At 41.1% G+C, this 9,461-nt stretch overlaps 1 protein-coding gene across 1 annotated transcript; it reads left to right on the plus strand.

Annotated features, from left to right (window-relative positions):
- Window positions 1-1,191: 1,191 nt before the first annotated feature.
- HHEX (hematopoietically expressed homeobox) lies at window positions 1,192-9,138 on the plus strand. Its single transcript, XM_030203009.1, has 4 exons — window positions 1,192-1,730; window positions 3,983-4,161; window positions 4,575-4,625; window positions 8,324-9,138. The coding sequence occupies exons 1-4, from the start codon at window positions 1,361-1,363 to the stop codon at window positions 8,549-8,551; spliced, it is 828 nt and encodes a 275-aa protein (XP_030058869.1). The 5' UTR covers window positions 1,192-1,360; the 3' UTR covers window positions 8,552-9,138.
- The last annotated feature ends 323 nt before the right edge of the window (window positions 9,139-9,461 follow it).

The raw sequence follows: 9,461 nt of genomic DNA on the forward strand, positions 1-9,461 counted from the left end.
GGCAAATTCAAAGAAAGAAAAACAAGCTAAGGATAAATGACAGATCGGCTTTAATTTGAGAAACTAGCAATAAAAATCAGCGGAAAGGAGAGAGAAATTATCTCGATTAGCAATGCTAATGACGTTGGTATCTTATGATAATTTGTATTTTACTCAGCATTGTTATTGTCCTTATAAACAGCCTCTTATTGTAATAAATGCATTTTACGACTAACTCACCCGAGGGAAACCTACTATTTACCGTTGAACTTGAAAGGGAGCCACTGACAGTCTGCACTTTGCTTGAAAAGTATGTGTGTCTTCCAACAATGATTCTCCTTTACAGCTTTATTACAGAGACTGTTTGCAGAGCATAAACTATACCTTTGACCACAATAACTAAGGCAGTACTAACGACTCCAGTTTCCTTCACAATTCAGGCATTGTCTGCTTGCTGTGACGAGCTGCTACTCCGGTAGACTACACTTAAGCCAGAGCAAATAATTAGACGTACTGCACAGATAAAATAAGGGCGCTCTTATACCTGCAGCTCGGATCTATGGAATCTTAGCGGAGATTGGACGGCCACGTGGAGAGTAAAAGCAGCGCTGGGCGGACTTATACGGTCTGCGGCCTGATCGTGGTTGAATAGATATGGATGGGCTGGAGCGTAAATTTTAAGTGGTTTCGACGTTAGCTTCTGAACTTTTAGTACAGGAACAGTGCTGGGCAGATTTTACGGGCTCTGCCTGCCCTGAGAAAGGCAGGGACAAATCAAACTCGGGTATACATATACGTACCACGTAAAATGAGTTTATCTTGTTGGGCAGACTGGATGGACCGTTCGGGTCTTTATCTGCCATCATTTACTATGTTATCATAGAGAAGGACACGTCCAGTGCCTGCAGAAAGGAGATCAGAGTTTGGTGGTGGCTAGAGAGCACGTCATGCCCTGATCTAATATTACAGCCAGTAGTTTTGGCACTTCCTAGGGAACCGATTGTTGATTGCAGTACCCCCCCCCCCTCCCCCTTTGAAGAGATCACTGCATAGCTTACAGATTGTTGATTGGAGCCCTGGGCAGTTGGCCGGAGAGTGTTTGCTGGGGAGGTGTAAACCAGCCCCTGTGGACCTATCAGAGCACTAATCAGTCGGGACTGGAACTGCTCAGCTGTCCCGAGGCCGTGCCAGCTCCTCCCCCTGGCAGTAGAAACCCATTGAAGGGTAATCGGAGTGCAGATAAATGTCAGCGTGCTGCGCGGTGGGCTTTTTAACTTTCCCGGGCACTTTCAGGTTCCAGTTCCAGCTTTTATGGACTTAGCCCTCCTCTGGCAGGGTGTCGGCGATCGAGGAAGAGCGGGGCGAGGAAGCGGGCCGAGCCATGCAGTATCAGCACCCGAGCTCGTCGGCAGCGCTGGGCGTCAGTGTACAGGTTTACGCGCCTACCCCGCTGCAGCCCGCGCACCCCACTCCCTTCTACATCGAGGACATCCTAGGCAGGGGTGCGGCGCCCAGCGGGAGCACCCCGCCACTACCAGCCCCGACTCTGCCCTCCCCCAATTCCTCCTTCACCAGCCTGGTGTCTGCGTACAGGACTCCGATCTACGAGCCCACACCGATCCATCCCGCATTCACACACCCTGCAGCCCTGGCTGCCACCTACGGGGTGAGCTCTTTCCACGGTCCCCTCTACTCCTACCCCCGGCCAGGGAGCGACTATACTCACGCCCTGCTCAGGCACGATCCACTGGGTAAGCATGGCAAAGGCACGATTCTCTTCTCTTGAAACTCCCCCGCTCGAGAGGGGGAGGGGGAGACTGGAATTAGACTTCTGCACTTGCATGTCCTATTGTGCGTGCGGTTAAGAACTATGCTAGAGTTAACTTCAGGATATTACTATTTTTGCTGTATTGCAAGGGAGTGACAATAGGAAACTAATTCACCGCCATCTGTTCTTGGTCTGATTTACAGTAAATTTAGTACTGTAGTTTTTATAATCTGGGTTGTAACCGCAAGCGGCTGTACATTTGACTCAAAAAAAACTTTTTATCTTGATGATCTGCCAAATAACTCTAACATTATTCACGGCTGAAAATGTTAGTCTCGAACTGGTGTTGCAAAATGATTTCCTAGCAATAGAGATTGCCTTTAATATTGTGGTTGCTCACCCAAGCAAAGACATGTGTTTGATGTCTGTATCAGCTCTTTAGTGGCTGTTACAATCGCCAAGCTCCTGTCACATTTGGCTTTAGTGGCCTTTTAAAATAACCATTTATGGATCTATTTATTTATGCGTTTATCTATTTGGCTTTTGCTCACCCCCTTTTTAAGCAGTAGGCGGTAACCTGTTGTGACAGTCTAGGACATGCTCCATGTGGTTTTATGGGAAACCTTGAGAGTCATTCTCCTTGATCTTTTATTTAAGAGGGTTCAAGTAGTCCTGGTCGCCTCATTTTCAGTGTCAATGCCCTGCAGATCCGGAGGCTTTTTGCTCTTCATGCTTGTAGGGCCGGCCTTGGGTGAAGAGCTGCACAAGAGAAAGAGAGGCCGACCCCTTTCCGTTCATACAGGAAATCTTGAGCTCTCGATAGGAGTAAATCTGGTTTCAGAAGCTGTTAAGTGTTTTCCTGGCTGCCTCGTCTCCGGGAGTCGTGCACATTGCTGATTATTTTATCGACATCCTCAATACAGACAAATTCAGGAAACACTCGGCTTCTGATAGCCGGGATCCGTTTTTCTGATATTGTTCATTTCCTGTGTGTGGGATGTGACTTTATAGCTGCTTTAAAAAAAACATTTGCTTCCTATTTTTTAGACAGTTTTTTTTTTTCACAGCAGTTTTGAAAGACTGACGCAAGCAAAATCTTGAAAAACAATGATGTCTTTCAAAGGGTTCAGACAGAACAGCAATGAAAAACACTGACTCAACGACTGTTTTTAAAAAGCGGACAAATATTTATACTGGAGCACTGAAACCTGTTCAGTGTGTGATTGTATGAGATGTCAAGTGTTATGGCCCTTTGGAGAACCCTGTTTTTAATTTTCTTATTGAAAACTCTCTAAAGCATCCACTAGAGGAGATTGAAAAAAAAAAAAGCCCATCCAACCCTACACCTACATCCATAACTATGTACTGGGAAAGAAGCTGTAATTCAATTTAAGCATGTGCTGGGAAATTAAATCGGGTTATAAAAGATCAAATGTATTCAAAATAATCAATAATAGACCTTTCAATCAAATGTTAGTACGCTTTTTAAACAAAATATCTCTGGGTGTGCGCATCACCTTTGATTATCTCCTGTAGGTTAGCAGAACATTTAAATATATATAAATAAATCAAGGTACCACGGCAAGAACTGCTGGGTGCTAATCAGCAAACTATTGATATAGTTATAATTTAAGCAAACATTTGCTCAGAATGCAAAGCAGTTTGCTGCTGTTATTTCTGTAGAACAGCAGAAGGAAGCTATGCTTTTTTTTTTTCTTTTTCGAGATAGACCAACAGGAAACACATTGACGGAAATGTTGCCATATCTCTTCGGGTGGCTTTTAACCGGCCTTCTGTATTAGGGCTGATGCAAAAATCAGTGGAAGTGAGGAACCGGACGGGCAAAGATTTAAAGTCTTTTCTGTAACACAATGGTCTGGAAGCTCATTTTGAGGAAAAAAAAAAGTTTCTGATCTAGCGCAGGAGTGAGAAAACCAATATGCGAACTATTTTGTTGTAGTTTTGCGTTATCCGCAGTCTATGAACATCGCACCTATTTGGTTTACCTATTTTAGGTTTGTTGCACTGAAAACTTTAATCCATAATATAGTACCTTTTCCTCTTGTTAAGGTTTGAAACTGTACAATAATTAAGATTCTTCGAGCTATCCTGTATAGCTGTCAGGTGTTAGAATTCAGGTCCATTTGAAATAAAAAAAAAAAAAGTCCACTTATCTATTAATTTTGTATAATGTTTTGGACATTTACCTAGATATAATTCCGATTTACATTGCAGGTAAGTCACTGTTATGGAGCCCTTTCATCCAGAGACCACTGCATAAAAGGAAAGGAGGCCAAGTTCGATTCTCAAATGATCAGACTATTGAACTAGAAAAGAAATTTGAGACGCAGAAATACCTTTCCCCGCCAGAAAGGAAACGGCTTGCGAAGATGCTGCAGCTGAGCGAAAGACAGGTACAAAACAAAGCTTGCAATACATGGACATAAATCAGTGCCCAGTCTACCCGAATAGAAATGTTTTTTGGTGGGGGGGGGGGGTGTCATCTTCTATAACTTTGTTTTGATCGTTTTATCATCATCCATGATCTTGTTGTAACACCAACTGTATTGTCTCCTGGAATGGCGATGCCATAACAGGTTTTTTTGTAAGCCACATTGAGCCTGCAAATAGGCGGGAAAATGTGGGATACAAATGCAATAAAATAAATAAAAATAATCTTAAATATCAGGAACACACTGTATTTATTTTCTTCAATTTGTTTTTTTCATAAGCACATCTAAATGGATAGTTTCTAGTCGCAACAAGTATAGGAGCCATTAATGCAGCTTCGGGTCTCACCCTTTTATTTCTCTTTTGTCGTATTCAGGTAAAAACCTGGTTTCAGAATCGCAGAGCAAAATGGAGGCGTCTGAAGCAGGTACTGAGATATTTCTGTTTCTATAGAAATAAGTATTTTAATCAACTTATCTTATGTAATGGCCCATTGCTGGCTGCATGCTAAAGGCATTTTGAAAGGCTGTTTAACCTCTTCACCTTGATTAAAAAGTCAAATAGTCTTGCAAGAATTCAGGATGAACCTCTCAGGCAGAACTAATGTTAAAAGCTTCTAATGCGGTTCCTCTATCAATTATGCCTGGGTTTTCACACACACTGGCTATTCCAACTTTACCCCTAATTGTTTTGTAAATCCATATGATGTTTATTCAATTAACACGGCAAAGATAAAGTAATTGTTTGCAAATAACTCGGGCAGTTGTGTTTAGAGGAATATTTATTGATTCTTTTAATTGCACGATTATGATAAAGCTGGCAGGGTCCGCTGTCGCCGCTGGAAAGTAAACAGAATTTATGTTTTCTTCCCCATGGAGGAAATTAAAACTGTCTTTTAACACAGGCTAGATTTTTTTTTTTTTTTTTGGGGGGGGGAGGGTTCAATGGCAGTATAAAAGTACAGGTTAAACAAACGCTGTTTGTTTTGCTGCCAACATCTGTGGATCGCTCTTGATGGGGAGAAAACGCCTATTCCTAACAGGAAGAAAAAAATCACCTAAGAGGCAGGATAAGCTGATTTGATAATATTTCCAAGAAATAGAAACGTGTTTAATATTAGAGGCTATTCTTTCTTTACTTCGGCACTAATCTTTTAAAATACGAGGGCGTTTTATAGAGAGAAAAAAAATAGTTATTTTGTAAATGACGGTAGTTTTGTTCACTTGGAACAAAAAAAAAAAGCAAGATCAATTCTCTTTAAAGCTTTCATTAGATCTAATTGTATTAAGCAGATTTTTATTTCTGTTCTGCTGGTAAAATATACACTGCTTTGAATGTATTTGATTTCCCTGAGTCCAGGCTCTACCAAATACGCCGAATGACATCCCAGGACCGCGACCCCTCCCAAGTTCCTCACTTTCAGTTAGATCTTGTACAGTTTCACAGATATCAGTATTTAAAAAATGGAAGTAAGTCTTTGGAAAATAGCCCAGAGTTTCATAAAATAAATAGTATACTAGACCGCAGGGTGGGTGGTGGTTAAACGTAGGGTTGGTTCTGTGTGGTATCGCGTAGGTCCAGTGAAGCAATGGAAGGGCAGACAGTCAATCAACCCAAATTGTATTAGGCTCCACAGCTCATTAGAAGGCTGAAACGTAAGCTTTAGTTTTAAGCAGATTTTTCGGTTTTGTAATGGTGGCAGCGTCCCCAAATCTGAAAACTTTAACCAGAGGCAGGAATTAACTTCTTGTGGCTGTTTTCAGGGCGACTTTCTTGTACAGTGAGGGAGTTGATATTCTGACAAATACAGGTTGGCCATTACTACTACTACTACTATTTAGCATTTCTATAGCGCTACAAGGCGTACACAACGCTGCACAAACATAGAAGAAAGACAGTCCCTGCTCAAAGAGCTTACAATCTAATAGACAAAAAAAAATAAAGTAATCAAATCAATTAATGTGTACAGGAAGAAGGAGAGGAGGGTAGGTGGAGGCAGTAGTTACAAGTGGTTACAAGTCAAAAGCAATGTTAAAGAGGTGGGCTTTCAGTCTAGATTTAAAGGTGGCCAAGGATGGAGCAAGACGTAGGGGCTCAGGAAGTTTATTCCAGGGGTAGGGTGCAGTGAGACAGAAGGCGTGAAGTCTGGAGTTGGCAGTAGTGGAGAAGGGAACAGATAAGAAGGATTTATCCATGGAGTGGAGTGCACGGGAAGGGGTGTAGGGATGGACGAGTGTGGAGAGATACTGGGGAGCAGCAGAGTGAGTACATTTATAGGTTAGTAGAAGAAGTTTGAACAGGATGCAAAAATGGATAGGGAGCCAGTGAAGCGACTTGAGGAGAGGGGTAGTATGAGTAAAGCGACCCTGGTGGAAGACGAGACGGGCAGCAGAGTTTTGAACCAATTGGAGAGGGGAGAGGTGACTAAGTGGGAGGCCAGCAAGAAGCAGATTGCAGTAGTCTAAACGAGAGGTGACAAGCATGTGGACGAGGGTTTTGGTAGAGTGCTCAGAAAGAAAGGGGCGGATTTTACCGATGTTGTAAAGAAAGAAACGACAGGTCTTGGCGATCTGCTGGATATGAGCAGAGAAGGAGAGAGAAGAGTCAAAGATGACCCCAAGGTTTCGAGCTGAGGAGACAGGGAGAATGAGAGAGCCATCAACAGAAATAGAAAATGGGGGGAGTGGGGAGGTGGTTTGGGGGGAAAAATGAGAAGCTCGGTTTTGGTCATGTTTAATTTCAGGTGGCGTTGAGACATCCAGACAGCAATGTCAGACAAGCACGCTGAAACTTTGGTCTGATATGTAAAGAGATTGAGAATTTTGTATTTTTGTGTCTTTCATGAAGTTGCAAATACTAAACAATCTGAAGATTACCTTTCCTCATTTCTAAAATTGAAAACATCAACATTTCTCACCGAACAATTCTATTCTCTTCTCTAGATCCTCTTACTCTTACCTATGTTAACCATCTCTCTGACCTCATGTGCAACTTTAAATTAGTCAGCTTATTTTCAAACTCCTCTTACCTATCTATATGTTTCATCTTTGCTTATACCCTACACTGTCAATTGAAATGTTCTATTACTATTGTGTTGACATTGTAAGTAGTATATACCATGCCACACTTTGTATTGTTCTTTGAATATTTTTACTGTTGTAATTGCCTATTGCTCATGTTTGAGTTATTCTTACTGTATACCGCCTTGAGTGAATTCCTTCAAAAAGGCGGTAAATAAATCCTAATAAATAAATAATACAGTGAGGGTTTGCACTAGTTTTTATATTGGAAGAAATGGGAAAATAGGGGTGAGGTTAGCGTGGGAGCTAGTTCTTAGCAAGATAGGCTTAAGGTCTCGTTAATCCATAGTATAAAAGTGTGCTTGGTGACAGTGCAAGGTCAAATATTGCAATTTGCATCAGTGGCTAATTGAACTAGCAATGGGTGATCGCCCTAAATACATAGCAACCATAAAAGACAATTCAAAATATTTGGCAGATCAGGAATCTGTAGAGTTCAAGGTAGTGATATAGTTAGGTCAACAAACTCCCTGAGCCCATACGCCAGGCCCCTTCCCTGCCCATCTTCAAATCATTGCTCAAAACCCACCTCTTCAATGTTGCCTTCGGCACCTAACCACTACACCTCTACTCAGGAAATCTAGACTGCCCCAACTTGACATTTCGTCCTTTAGATTGTAAGCTCCTTCGAGCAGGGACCGTCCTTCCTTGTTAATTTGTACAGCGCTGCGTAACCCTAGTAGCGCTCTAGAAATGTTAAGTAGTAGTAGTAACTTTCTTATCCTAGGTCTTGTGTGTGTAAGATTTTTAAATAAAAGGAAAGCTAAATTCTGGCATGTTTTCAGTGAGGATGAAGAAAATAAGTGAGACTGATGTGAGATAATGATTCTGACAGTTTTGAGTGTCTAGTTAGATGTAGCCCTATTTGCCATTATTATGTTTATCAAACAAACTAGAAGCTGTACCTCAGGTGCTGATTTACAGAGCATGAACAAGAAAACTGCAAAACCTAAACATTACTTTTCTAGATTTTGGCCTTTTTGTATGCTCAATTGTTTTGATTATGTGTGCATCGAGTTTTAAGGAAAATTTGTTCTTTGTCCAGGAAAATCCCCAGAGCAATAAAAAGGAAGACCTTGAAAATTTAGATGGTCGGTGCGATCAAAGGCAGGAGAGCTGCATGGCCAGTGAAAGGAATAAAAACCTTTCTCTAGATGGGTCCCAATGTTCCCCGTCTCCAGGATCCCAAGAAGACCTGGAGTCAGAAATCTCTGATTCTGATCAAGAAGTGGACATTGAAGGTGACAAAGGCTATTATAATTCTACTTCCTGATGGCTCAGCACCAGATAATGAGTTTGCACTTTAACTGGAGATAGACTTAAAAGACTGCTACATTTTTAAAGGCGCCCAAAGCCTTCTGAGAAACTAGTCTCACATGTAGTATAATTTGTCAACCAATGGTCACATGTTTATTTTGCAGAAGTTCTGGTTTTATATTGTACTTCATGATTGTAGTATATTTGTATATTTACAAATTTGCTCAATTGAATTTATATTAAACTGCCCACCTTAGCAAGTGCATTCTTTTGTTCCAAAAGTTTTGTCATATTGTCTTTTAAATGGACCTTTTCAAGTATGTATTTAGATTTTGCCTTGATCTGCACCTGTTGGGTATTGAGAATTCCTTTTTATTATGTATTATGGGCTAGATTCTATATATGGCTTCTGAAAATTCCGTGCAGAAAAAAATATGCCTAGATGTATTCTGTAAAGTATGCCTAAATTTTAGAGAATAGACTTAAATTTCCAGCGGTATATATAATAATGCCAAGCACCTCTCCCTTTACACCATGTTTTACTTGGCGTAAATCCTGATGCCTAAAGCAGGTGTATTCTATAACAGCATACATAGATTTTAGAAATGCCCACACCCTGCCCTTGGCCATGCCCCCTTTTTAACTATGCAACTTAGAATTTAGGTGCACCACATTACAGAATACGGTTAGCGAGTTGTGCGTGTAAATCTATAATGCCAATTAGTGCTGATAATTGCTTGACATCATCCAATTAACAGTGCTGATTAGCTAGTTAACCAATTACGTTATGTGCATTGTTATAGAATACACTTCAATTTTCATGTGAAATTTAAGGCAGCATATACAGAATCCTGGGGATTAAATTGTTTAAATGGTCTTTTTCAAGTTTGTATTTAGATTTTGCCTTGATCTACACCTGTTAGGTA

The sequence above is a fragment of the Microcaecilia unicolor genome, chromosome 5 (genome assembly GCF_901765095.1).
Source record: "Microcaecilia unicolor chromosome 5, aMicUni1.1, whole genome shotgun sequence".
Lineage (NCBI taxonomy): Eukaryota > Metazoa > Chordata > Amphibia > Gymnophiona > Siphonopidae > Microcaecilia > Microcaecilia unicolor.